General features: G+C 38.2%; 1 protein-coding gene across 1 annotated transcript in view; it reads right to left on the bottom strand.

Moving 5' to 3' along the window:
• Positions 1-14,280, bottom strand: part of PPEF1 (protein phosphatase with EF-hand domain 1) — an 85,168-nt gene that overhangs the window by 12,815 nt on the left and 58,073 nt on the right. Inside the window, exons 10-12 of the mRNA XM_045856088.1 lie at positions 14,008-14,044; positions 13,063-13,212; positions 8,229-8,372 (exon numbers count right to left, since the gene is read on the bottom strand). Of these exons, the coding sequence (XP_045712044.1) occupies positions 8,229-8,372; positions 13,063-13,212; positions 14,008-14,044 (331 nt within the window). The remainder of the gene's footprint in view (positions 1-8,228; positions 8,373-13,062; positions 13,213-14,007; positions 14,045-14,280) is intronic.

Raw genomic sequence — 14,280 nt, forward strand, 5'->3', positions numbered from 1 at the left:
TATCCCAAAGTCTCGCTGTTTCTCATTACTCTTTCAAAATTGTTTCATGTTTCCCTTGAATCTTCCCTTGAATCAAGATTCCCATGAATCTTTTTCATAATAATTTTAATGCCCATAGCCACCACAATCCCTTTCTGCTAATCCCCAATAACCAATGTTGCAATGACAGTGACTAATGTAGGACCTGGTACTGGCATAAGAACAGACACATAGATCAATGGAACAGAACAGAGAGTCTAGATATAAACCCAAGTCTCTATGGTCAATTAATATGCAACAAAGGGGGCAGAAGCATAAGATGGAGTAAAAATAGCCACTGCAACAAATGGTGTTGGGAGAACTGGATAGCTACATGCAAAAAAATGAAACCCGACCACCAAGTCATACCACACACAAAAATAAACTCAAGATGGATGAAAGATGAATGTAAGTTGTGACACCATCAAAGTCCTAGAGGAGAACACAGGCAAGAAAATTTCAGATATTCCACACAGCAATATTTTTACCATTATGTCCCCTAGAGCAAAAGGACATAAAGGAAAGAATAAACAAATGGAACTACATCAAATTTAAAAGCTTCTGCACTGCTAAAGAAAATATCAGCAAAATGAAAGGGGAACCAACCGTATGGGAAAAGATATTTACCCATATTACCTCGGACAAGGGTTTGATTTTTAAAATAAATAAAGAACTCACACTACTCCACATCAGGAAGACAAACAATCCAATTAAAAAATGGCAAAGGACCTGAACAGACACTTCTCCAAGGACATACAGAGGGGCCAGAGATATATAAAAGGATGCTCGGCATCACTAGCCAGCATAGAGATGCAAATTAAAACCACAGTGAGATACCACTTCACACTGGTCAGAATGACCATCATAACCAAATCAACAAACAACAAGTGCTGGCGAGACTGTAGAGAAAAGGAAACCCTAGTGCGCTGTTGGTGGGGATGCAGACTGGTACAGCCACTGTGGGAAACGGTGCGGAATTTCCTCAAAAAACTAAAAATAAAGCTGCCATTTGACCCAGCAATTCCACTGCTGGGATAATATCTAAGAACCCTGAAACGCCAATTCAAAAGAACCTATGCACCCCAATGTTCATAGCAGCACAATTTATAATAGCCAAGTGCTAGAAGCAACCTAAGTGCCCATCAGTAAATGAGTGGATCAAAAAACTATGGTACATTTATGTGATGGAATAGGACACAGCAGAAAGAGAGAGCTCCTATCCTTTGCAACAGCTTGGCTAGATATGGAGAGCATTATGCTAAGTGAAATAAGCCAGGCTATGAAAGACAAATACCGTATGATCTCACCTATAAGTGGAGCCTAATCAATAAAATGAATAAGCAAGCAAAATATAACCAGAGATATTGAAATAAAGAACAAATTGACAGTAATCAAAGGGATGGGATGTGGAAGATAATGGGGGAAAGAAAGGGAAGGGTTGTCAAGGAACATGGATAAAGAACCCATGGACAAAGCCAAAGGGGGGTAAGATTAAGGGTGGGAGGTGGGGGTGATAGGGCAGGGGAGAGTAATTGGGTAAAAATGGGGACAACTGTAACTGAACAACAATAAGAAAAATAAATGCTTTCATGTATGTGAATGAATAAAGTTATTTTATACAATCTATAGACATTAAAAAAAACAATAACTAATGTAGCAGTACTTAGTAATCATGAAGAATCAGCCATTGGCTTTTTTTCTCTTTCTTGAATTTATTGGGGTGACATTGGTTAACAGCTTTTTAGAAAAAAAAAATCCATCACAACTGTTGTACAATTGCTGAATATACAAAGGTCTTTTTGCTTAAAAGAACTTCATTGTCATGTTCAAAGGAGAAAGTAGTCTCCCTACAATGAACACATATTAGGTGTTCTTAATATGTCCATAGAGATAAGGTAGGCCTTTCAGTTGTGCCTTTGGCCTGGTGTTTGTCTTGCTGAGTATATAACACGAGGAAGCCCTTTTCCCATCACCACTATAGACAACTGCTCATCCCGGAATACCTCTTAAGATATCTCCTTCACTTTATGCCCTCTTCATAAGTACATCTCACTTTCAGTGATACACTGATTGATTTCCACAACGTGTTCTCCTAAATCTCCAAGTATTTTATTAGCATAATATTACCTTTTGGGCTGAAATAGGCAAATGTAGGCCACACGATGCCCAGGACCAAAGTTTCTAAGAATATTTTTTAAAAGATTTATTTATTTATTTTTAGAGAGGGAAGGGAGGGAGAAAGACACAGAGAAACATGAATGTGCGGTTGCTGGGGGCCATGGCCTGCAACCCTGGCATGTACCCTGACTGGGAATCAAACCTGCGACACTTTGGTTCGCAGCCCGTGCTCAAACCACTGAGCTATGCCAGCCAGGGATCTAAGAATATTTTTAATAGAAAATTGGGGGCTCCCTGTTTACAGCTCTAATCTATGTATAATGTTTCTTTTGTTAAATTTTCTGCATATTCTTTTACTTTTTTTTATTATTGTTCTATTACAGTTGTCCCAATTTTCCCTTGTTGCTCTCCCCTGCCCCACCCACCCCTCCACTGCTCCCACAGTCAATCCCCACCCTGTTGCCCACGTCCGTTGGTCATTTATACTTGTTCTTTAAGTAGACCCTTCCCTACAGGAGCTCAAAGCAGTAGTGAGAAAAACTAACTTAGTCACTAAAGATGTGCAACTTTGAGAAAACTTTCTGGGTCTCAGATCTTTAAAATCAGGGCTTTGGGCTACATGAGTTGTAAAGAATCTCAAAGTTCTAACAAACTATAATTCTAAGAGTCCATATTTTCCACGTGTTTCTATGAAGGCATGGAGAACCATGCATTTTAAGTTGTAGAGTTATTCCAGTGGGTCTTAAGAAGAGGACCAGAAGTGGTTGTCCCAATAACTATGATTGTATAGCTATTTATAGGTTTGGCATTGAAGGGGAGCTAAAATTCAGTGAGGGAGAAGGCAGTGAGGTGGAAAGAAGAACAGAACTGGTTGGAGAATTACTCTGGAACGATAGGCACCTGGTCATAACTGGAGAAACCCTGAATCAGACACATTCCAGACTTTTGCAGAGTTTTTGATGATAGACTGAAGTGGGAATTAAAATCACCCAAAGTTTCTCCCTTCTCCCCCACTGAATTCCAACAATGGAATTCAATACAAATAAGTATCATTGTAGGTAACTCAAGTGTACACATCCACTGTGTACCAGGAATGGAGGAAAGAAAATTAAAGGTACAAGTGAAATTATTAAAATATTGGGAATGAGATTCTGGTCTATTTTACCCTGTGTCAGCTCCAGTCACAGACTTAAGAGTCTGTAAGCTACCTCATCTATATTATTGGGACAGGAGGAGGTTCTATTATAGAATAATGACTCCCAGTCTCTCTGTATCACTTCTTAAGGCTATATATATCCATAATTCTAATTCATGTAGGTTTCCAGAGGCCAAGATATTCTTTTTATGCAATTCTAATCTCTTCAGCCTGATCCTTTTTATTCACCATAATCCTAGAAGTACTTATCCTATCTAACCTTTGGTCTTTGGAATTTAGATGTCCCAATTTAAGAAAGTACCCTTCCCTGATTGCTATAGGATATCTCTTAGACCTAGTTGATTTTTAAATACTTTGGATGCACAAGCCAGTGACAAATCCTATTTCTCTCTTACTACCCCTCCTCCCTCCCTATCGCCCTACCTCTCTTTCTCTCTTTTCCTCATTGATTAGAGTATACTTTACATCAGAAATCACATTTTAGTCAACATTTTCAGCAATCAAGGTATAAGAGTATGGAATCAAGAAATAGAGGTTTTCCCTGACCAGTGTGGCTCAGTTGGTTGGGTGTCATCCCACAAAGCAAAAGGTGGCTGGTTCAATTCCTGGTCAGGGCACATGCCTGGGTTGCCATGTACAAGAAGTCAGGATGTGTACAAGAGGCAACCAATCGATGTTTGTTTTCACATTGATGTTTCTCTCCCTCTCTTTCTCTCTCCTATCCCCTCTCTCTAAAAATTAATTAATTAATTAAAAGAAATAGAGGCTTATTGGGGGTGAGCAATTACAAGAAAGGTGGTAGTACCATGATACCGGTAGCAAGAGTAGCCCAGCTAGAAGTTTAACAGACAGAATCAGGGAAAGTAACAGATGAGAATAGCCCTCTTGGGGTCAGAATAAGCCTCAAAGATTGTCAATACCCTGCCCCTGCAAAGGAGTCCAGCTTTAATGGGATCAGATTGTGAAGCCCCAGGGCACTGTTAAAAACAATAGCAATTAGTGAAGTAACAGCTGGGTCTGATGCACATAGAGGCTGATCGGCCAAAGCTTACAGAGGAAACCAGGGAAAAAGAGAGTCAAAGAGAGCCCACCTAAAAGTACAACTGTCCCTGGTAGTCAGGCAAACTGTGTGCATGCCCAAGGCAGCAGCACTTTGTGAGGAGTGACACCAGAGGCTACACAGAGAAGGAATAGACTTCACTGAAATAGTCCAGACAAGCCACTAAACAAATAAATGAGCAAACAAGCAAATCAGAACAAGCCCCAGAGGAGCATGGGGATAACTATCTAGAGTACTATGACATATTACCTAGAATGTTCAGCTTTCAACCAAAAATTGCAAGACACACACACACACACACACACACACACACACACACACACAAAACCACAGGGAAAAACAAGCAGGCAATAGAAATCGCCTTTGAGAAGATTAGGTATTAATTTAGCAGACAAATTTCAAAGCAACTGTTACAAATATGTTCAAAGACAGATATATAAAATACTCCACTCAACAAGAACAGAATATACTTTCTTCTCCAGAGCACATGAAGCATTCTCCAAGACAGACCATATGCTGGGCCACAAAAAAGCCTCAATCTGGTTTAAAAGGATTTAAATCTTATGCAAAGTATGTTCACCAACCACAATTGAATTCAAGTAGAAATCAATGAGAGAAGGAAATATGAGAAATTAAGAAATATGCAGAAATTAAGAAATATGCAAAAATTAAGCCCTGGCTGGCGTAGCTTAGTGGATTGAGTGTGGGCTGCGAACCAAAGCATCGCAGGTTCGATTCCCAGTCAGGGCACATGTCTGGGTTGCAGGCCATAACACCCAGCAACCGCACATTGATGTTTCTCTCTCTCTCTATCTCCCTCCCTTGCGTCTCTAAAAATAAATAAATAAAATCTTTAAATAAAGAAATATGCAGAAATTAAACAACACACTCCTAAATAACATTATGAAGTAAAAAAAAATTCCAAGGGAAATTAGAAAATAGTTTGAGATGAATGCAAACGAAAGCACAACATAGCAAAACTTTTGGGATGGAACTAAAGCAGTGTGTACAGGGAAATTTATAACTTCATTTAAAAGAGGGAAAAAAATTCAAATCAGTGACATTACTTTTCACCTTAGGAAACTAGAAAAAGAAAGGCAAACTAAATCTAAAAGCAGAAGAAGGGAAGTAATAAAGGTTAGAGCTAAAATAAATAAGGATAACATAGAATACATTAGAGAAAAGTCAGTAAAACCAAAAGTTGGCTCTTTGAAAAGATCAATAAAATTGACAAACTTCAGTGGGATTGACCAAGAGAACAAAATAGACTCAAATTACTAAAATCAGAAATGAAAGAGGGGACCATCACTTTGGGGACCTTACCAAAAAAAAAATACACACATACAGACAGATGATCGTATGGAAAAATACAAATTAATAAATAACAATACAAAACTAAGCTGTTTCGATACTCACAAGTATAAACCTACTTTTGCCCATCCTGTGTGTTTGTGTGTGTGTGTGTATTCTACAAATATAGGTCAACAAATTAGATAAATTAAATGAAATGGAAAAATTCCAAAGGAAGACAGACTATCAAGACTACCAAGATGCAAACTACTCAAAAAGAAATAAAAAATCTGAATAGAACTGCTATAGTAAGACAGATGATTAAGTTAATAATTTTAAAACTTGCTATGAAGAAAAGCCTGGACTCAGATGGCTTCATTCTACCAAACATTTGAAGAATGTTTAATATAATTAATTCATAAACTCCTCCCCAAAACAGAAGAGTATATAATACTTCCCAACTCATCCTATGATGCCAATCTTACATATCTTACATTAATACCAAAGGCATCCCAAGAAAAGAAAACTACAGACCAATATTCCTTATGAATATAAATATAAAAATCCTAAAAATATATTAGCAAACTGAAGCCAGCAACACATAAAATGGATTATACAGGACCAAGTGGAATTTATACCAGGAATTTAAGGTTTGTTTAACATCTGAAATCAATCAATGTAATACAACATATTTAATAGAATAAAAGACAAATACCACATGATCACCTTAATAGATACAACAAAAGCATTTGACAAAACCCAATACTCTTTTGTGATAAAAACACTCAACACAGTAAGCACAGAAAGAAACTTCCTCAATCTGATGAAGGGCAGCTACAATACAAAGAAACCGCTAATATACTTAATGGTGAAAGGCTAAATGCTTCCCTGTAATATCAGGAATAAAACAAGAATGTCTGCTCTCACCACTTCTATTCATCACTGCACTGGAGGCTCTAGACAGGGCTACTAAGAAAAAGACATAAAAGGCAACCCAATTGGAAAGAAAGAGGCAAAATCATCTCTGTTCACAGATAATGTGCAGTTGTACATAGAAAGTCCCAAGGAATCCACTAAAACCATCAGAATGAATAAACAAGTTTATCAAGGTTCCCTACATGAGATCAGTACATAAAAATCAACTGTATTTCGATATACTGGCAATGAACAACCCAAAATGTAATTAAGAAAGCAATTCTAGTTACAATAATATTGAAAATACTTAGGAATAAGTTAGGAATAACCTTAACAAAACAAGTAACTCAATATACATGATTACAAAACACTGTTGACATTAAAGATCTAAATGAATGGAAAGACATTCCATGTTCATGGAGTTGAAGACATAATATTTTTAAAACTGCAATAGTACCCAAATTGATCCATAGGTTCAAGTCCATCCTTACCAAAATCCCAGCTGGTTTTTGGTAGAAATTAACAAGCTGATCCTAAAATTCATATGGAAAATTTAAGGGACCCAGAATAGTCAAAAAAATCTTGAAAAAGAAGAAAAAATGCGGAGAACTCACACTTTCAGTTTCAAAACTTTGTACAAAGCTACAGTAATCAAGCCCTGGCTGGTGTAGCTCAGTGGACTGAGCGCGGGCTGCTAACCAAAGTGTCGCAGGTTCGATTCCCAGTCAGGGCACATGCCTGGGTTGCAGGCCATGACCCCCAGCAACCGCACATTGATGTTTCTTTCTCTCTCTCTCCCTCCCTCCCTTCCCTCTCTAAAAATAAATAAATAAAATCTTTTTAAAAAAGCTACAGTAATCAAAACTATGTAGTACTGATGTAAGGAAAGACATATAGATTATGGAATAGAATTAAAAATCTAGAAATAAACCTTCATATCTATGGCCAATTGATTTTTGGTGAGGGTGCCATGAAAATTCAGTAAGAATAGTCTTTTTAACAAATGGTGCTGGGATAACTGGATATCCGCATGCAATAGAATGAATTTGGAAACCTACCTCATAACTCAAAATGGATTAGACACCTAAATATAAGAGCTAAAACCATAAAACTCTTAAAAGAAAACATAGGAATAAATCTTCATGACACTGGGTTAGGCAATGGCTTCTTAGATACAATACCAAAAGCACAAAGCAAAAATACTTGTTACTCTGGCAAAGTAAAAGAAGCCAAACACAAAAGACCACATACTGTAACATGTCCAGAAAAGGCAAATCTATGAAGACCAAAAGTAGATTAGTGGTTGCCTGAGGCTGAGGGGAGCAGGGATGCGGGGGGGAAGAGGAGAGTGGGGGGTGGGGTGGAAATGGGGAATGACTGATAATAGGCATGGAGTTTCTTTATTAGGTGATGAACACGTTCTAAAATTAGATTGTAGTGACAGCTGCACCACACTGTGAATATACTAAAAAAACAATGAACTTTAAATAAGTACATTATGTGATATGCAGATTATATATCAATAAAGCTATTAAAATACAGTGATGAATTCAGAGAGAAGGATATGATCCGCTTATAAGGCTAAGTCGCTTTTTATCTCTACATTGTAAGGGACATCATCATCTGTGCGATGTCTTCTTTGCCACTTTGGTGAACAGTTGGATTACCCACCTGTTCCCACTCATACTTTGTTAAATACTGAGAAGGGGGTCCAGTCATTTTGATTCCCACTGGTGGAGGACGTCCTCTATGTCTCCTCATTTCAGCAGGGTTGCTTCTATCCAATGGAACTGGTGGCATCAACACAGATTTCAGCTACAAAACAAATTCATGCTTTAGTCAAATCCTATGCTTGGTGTGCTGCACACAGAAACTTCAATACCTGTTGCTATTCTGTCTATACTTTTTTGTGCCTCAACCCAATGAAAAACACATGGTCATCTTTTCCATTGTACCCACCTCCTTTATCTTAGTGACCATTGATCTCTAGGAAGTGGGCCTGTTCAATTCTGTTTGCACATTTTTCAAATAGAAACATTGCCCTGTAGGGAAAGTTTCCCATTAGAGTTTCTAAAGGACCCTAGAAGCACAGATGTCACTGCTAGACATGCTCTGAGGCAGGGGTGTCCAACCCGTGGCCTGTAGACCACATGCGGCCCAGGATGTCTATGAATGTGGCCCAACACAAAATCGTAAATTTACTTAAAACCTTTTTTTGCCCTTATTATATATAATATTAAAGGGATTTATCTAAGAAAAAGATCAAAACTATAAACAGTAAAATGACAACACAATCACAACTATCAAAAACTGAACCTAAAAAATAAAAGCAAAAACTAAGCAAACAATTAGAACAGGAACAGAATCGCAGAAATGGAGATCACATGGAGGGTTATCAGTGGGGAGGGGAGGGGGGAGAATGAGGGACAAGATAGAGGGAATATGAAGCATAATTGGTAAGTGGAAAATAGACAGGGGGAGGTTAAGAATAGTACAGGAAATACAGATGCCAAAGAGCTTATATGTAATGACCCATGGACATGAACTAAAGGTGGGGGGAATGCTGATGGGAGGGAGTACAGGGCAGAGGGGGAGAAAGTGGAGAAAAAAATGGGATGGCTGTAATACCATAATCAATAAAATGTACTTAAAAAATAAAAATAAAGAAAATAAAACCTTTTTTTTTGGCTCATCAGTCTCATTAGTGTTTGTATATTTAATGTGTGGCCCAATACAGCTCTTCTTCCAGTGTGGCTCAGAGAGGCCAAAATGTTAGACGCCATTATCACAGGAAATGGAAAGTGCTAAGGGAAAACTGTCTCCCTGTGAGCCTTTGTATATGGGGCTAAGAGAGAACCAATAGGCTTTGATTTCAGAACCACTTCAGGAGTGGCTGCTTTTTATTTTGTTGTGTTTTGCTGGAGAAGTGAGAAAAAGTTACACGTGCATCGAGGAAAGCTCTCAAAGGGGACATAATTTGAAAACTTTGGAAGCCCTTCAACTTAAATGCAATGTGGTCTCAATCTGACCCTGCCAGCAACTGGTGATACTCTCTAATCCTAGTAACAAAAGTGATGCATGTCTTTGAAAAATAAAATGTCTTTCTGACAGTATGTCAATTACTATAATCCTTTTACATTCCCTTTCATTACCTGAGACTGTAATTTTACACTTATTTCTTTGTAGCACTCTACCCTTATACAAAATAATTTCATGTGATACTTCTGTTATATTGGTAGCCTTAGTTCAGTGATAGACAGTTCTCTGTGGTAGGCCCTTAGTTTCTTCTATAAACTAGGGTGTATGAAATCTTACCTTTATTTTTCAAAAATAAAACCAAACCTTATTCTGAGGCCCTGTCTCATTGAAATGGTTGGAAATTCAGTATCAGCTATTATTGGTGAGTTCACAGCCTATGTTCCCCATCTGCCCCCAGCAAATGTCCCCAGAACAGAATATTCTGGGAAGACACTCTGGACTTGCATGCACACAACTTCTGATAAGTTCATTGGGGGAGTCAACATGGTCTCAAATATGTGTGGCTCTGCTGTTTTCAAGGCCACTCAGGATAAAGATATTTTGCCCCAGCCCTTTCCTAAGGCACCACACCACCACTTTCTCCGGGAGGACCTACTAGTCATCCCTCCCCCTGCACCCAATTCCTGGCAGGGACTTTGAAGAATGCTAAAGCAGAGTCTTCATCTTATAGAGTATTCCTTCTCTGTCCCTCTGCATTGACCCCTTCCCCCAACCTGCCCACCTTATAAAATGTCTTTAATGAACCTAGAATGGAAGTTGTCAACAGGTTCCCCCAACCCGACCCCCCCTCCCCTATTAGCAATTATGCCACAACAGGTATAAACCAGGGAGCATGGTCACCCTATACTTGGAGGGTCCTAAGGGATGGGAAAGTAAGGGTTATAAAGTTGGACTTGAAAATCTACTTTTATATCTCATCTGGTAGAGTTCCAAAGGCTTGAACCTATGACTTCTACTACAGCTCAATTATATTTAATATGACAACTATGTACTATCAATTCCACCTCACTCTAGGAGGGGTAGAAGCTACAAAAATATATATTAGGTCAAATTTCTATCTTTACAACCCATCTTATGAATAGGTGGAACATTGCTCCTCAAAGGACATGAAATTTGAGGTATCCTGAGAAAATTTCTGGCCCACAAACTTCTCCCCACAGTCCATTTTGGTGACTAAAATTCAAACCTTAGTCCCAAGTATCAGCAAAAAAAAAAAAAGAGAGAGTTGGAGAAGAAAGCTCTATGTTCAGAGCTTACTTTACACTGGTTTCCTCATCTAGTTAATTATACTTAATCCTGCCAACAATTCAATATGGAAGGTGTTTTTAGCTTCAATGTATAGGTATGGAAACTGAGACCTAGAAAACTTTGGTTCCTTGCCCACTCACCAAGCCAGGAAGTGGCAGAAGCAGGATGTAAAGCTAGCTACACCTGTCTGATGTCAGAGCCTTGTGGTGTTTACTAGGTCAAGGTGGCTCTCAACCTAGGGTCTCCATGGAGATAGTAATGGACATTCAAGAGACATTATCTTAATATCTGAAAAAGCCCTCCAGAGGGTAACCTGCTCAGGCTAATCTCAGGAAAGGAAAAAATTTCAATCAGATAAATTGGTAGTGGCTACCATGGCTGATCAGTGCTATTGTCATAGGACAGGTGGTGGCAGAGTGTCCTATTCCTGCTGTGTGCTTGCCAATATTTGACTGCCAAAAATACCATGTTCCATTGCTCTTGGCTAGAATCATATCCATTCATTATGCTAACATTGACTATCTCATATTGGTCAAAATGACTTATTGGCTTGATGATTTGCTGATACTTAGAGGGATGGTTAAAATTGATTGCAACAGGAATACTTTTAAGAGTAAAGAGAGGTGCTATTAACAATCACAGGACCACAACAGGTATAAACCAGGAAGTATGGTCCTCATGGGTGAGGTTGGAAGGGAGCTATGCAAAATTACCACAGAATCAGGAAAAGGGTTGTAAAAAGTTTTTATCCAGTTTTGTCTTAGATTTGCCTTGCTTTGGTTTTAAATCTCTTAAGAGATATTCAATAAACATCGATTATGTACTTACTACATCTTAGATTCTGGGATTATATCAGTGAACTAGAGAAGCAGGGGTAGAGAGTAAACAAACACTATCAGAGTTCCTTATTGAATTTTGGTAACTGGTATGAAGGATATATATAAGGGGATTAAGAGCACATAAAAGGGGACTTGATCTAGCCTGCACATTGTGGAAGGCTTTGCAGAGGGGTATATTTAAGCTGAAATTAAAAGGATCACAAAAAGTTAGCAACAGTATTATCATTCATGTGTAATAATGTATAAGGACTCCAAAAACTCATGGTGAATAGGGGTCACATTTCTGTCTATATCAAATTAAATTCCAGCTCTAGACTTCACTTGCCTAGATTGCTTGAAAGTTGACTATCAGTCCTGAGGGGGGTAAGGGTTCGTGTTTTTCACTGGGACCATATATGATCATCTGGCTCCAGAATTGCTATCGGTTCTTATGCCCACGTGGTACCCCCTGTGCCCCTGGTCTGGATACTTGGCTGGCATAGGAAGAAAATACCTCCAGTCATTCTGCAAAGCCCAGACAAAGCAGGCTTTCATGAAGGGTGACAGCTTTACAGGCCCCACACAACCACTTCCCTCAGAGGTTTTATACATGTCCCTGCTCTATTTCTGTTGTATTTAATATATTGATTACTTAGGTTTAAAAATATTTCCAAAAATATTACCCTGAGCCATTTAGAGTATATTATAAGGGAAATAATATGAATTCAAAAATAAAGTATTGTATGATTCCACCTACATGAGGCACCTAGAGTACTCAAATTCATAGAGACAGAAAGTAGAAGGGTGGTTGCAGAGGTGGAGGAGGGGGAATGGGAAGTTAGTGTTAATGGGTATATAGTTTCAGTTTGGGAAGATAACAAGTTTGAGAAATGGATGGTAATGATTTTGGTGATGGCTGCATAACATAGTGAATGTATTTTTTTTTAGTTCATATTTTATTTTAATTTTATTTTAGTCATTGTTCAAGCACAGTTTTCTGCCTTTTACTCCCATTCCATTTACAATGTGAATGTATTTAAAGCCACTAAACTGTACATTTAAAATTGGTTATAGTGGTAAATTTATGTTATGTATATTTTACTACAATATTAATTAGAGACTTTAATTTTTTAAATCAGGATTTTTCACTTTTAGAAACCATATGAAATGCCAAAATTTCTTCATTTTCCCACATTCATCATGAATTTTAAAATTTCCCATGTAGAGAAGTTACCCATATACTTATCATACAATCACAGATTTTCTAAAATTTGCAGTAATCTTTTCAGAGTTACAACAACTACTAAAGCACAAACGAATACAAAATAATACATGGAAATAAGAGTTATACATCCCCATATAAATCTCTGAGACAAGATTCATATAAATAGTCATCTTACTTTGTTTCTTTCTATATTATTGAGTAAAACCAAATCTGTGGACTCTGATATCCCACCATGCGTGACCAGGATTTCTTCATCAATAATTGTACCGACTGGCAGCCAGGCAAAAACGTCTTCCAAGAATTTTAAGATTTTTTCCCCATGTACCTGTAAGTAAGAGCTTGAATCAGTTTTCCTGATGGGTTCAAGTTTATTGAGTAGTCTCAACGTATGGACAAAAAGCAAATCAGCTTTCATGCCACCCAAACGAAGTCAGCATGGAGTCACTAACCCACTAGCATGCATTAATCATGTCTCTTTAGTCTGTAGTTTTGAGACTTTGACATCTTGGAGCCTCGAAGTCCCTGAGACTGTACCTCCCAGGGCTAGCTCATTCTTACAGATAGTAAATGACTTGCCTTTCATATGCAAACCAATCAGTCAAGAGCCCACACCCCCAACCACCTCTTTTATGGGGCTGAAATTACTCAAACTACCAAACCCTAAATATGCTTACACTGTCTCTCCCAATTCTCCCCAAGGAAACCACAATAAACACACTCCCTCTCACTCCTTCTGTCTTCTGGCCAAGCTAGGTGCTTCCCCATGTGGCCCCCCAATGTGATGTGCTGTGCCTCCTATTTCCAGGTAACTGTGAATAAAAACCTCTTCCTTTAGGATAGCTACTTTCATTTCTGCATGTTTTACCGTACCTGGGTAAAAAAAGTACCAGGTACTTTTAAAACAGTGGAATAGGTTGTTTCTATGCTAAAATTTGCAAAAGTCACAATGAAAAAACTTGCTTTAGTCCAGGAAGAAAATTAAGCCTCTACCACGGCCAGGGCTTCCTTTTATTGGCATGGATTCCGACTAGTTCACCCATCACCCTTCCTGAAGGCTCGCTCCATTTTCACTTCTCCACATAGACAGCAAAGAGAGTTTGTTTTAAAGTATGAGTCTTACCTTGTATTTACTCAAGACTTCTTTTGTGAAGCCATACCTGGAAAAAAAGTGGGATTTATACTATTTAATTAAATGTTGATATAACTCCTACTTATGTGAGTCATGTCAAAAAGGGAGGCCTTGACATCTCTCTATCATAAATGTCAATAGCTTAGAAAGTTAGACTTTAGTTGGAATTGACTATTACTTACCCAAGTATTTGCTAGACATGATGGAAAAGAACAAAAGCAGCCAATGACTTCACTCCTATCCTCAAGGAGCTTGTAGAATAGT

The sequence above is a fragment of the Phyllostomus hastatus genome, unplaced genomic scaffold (genome assembly GCF_019186645.2).
Source record: "Phyllostomus hastatus isolate PE091 unplaced genomic scaffold, TTU_PhHast_1.1 phas_scaffold_12, whole genome shotgun sequence".
Classification (NCBI taxonomy): Eukaryota; Metazoa; Chordata; class Mammalia; order Chiroptera; family Phyllostomidae; genus Phyllostomus; species Phyllostomus hastatus.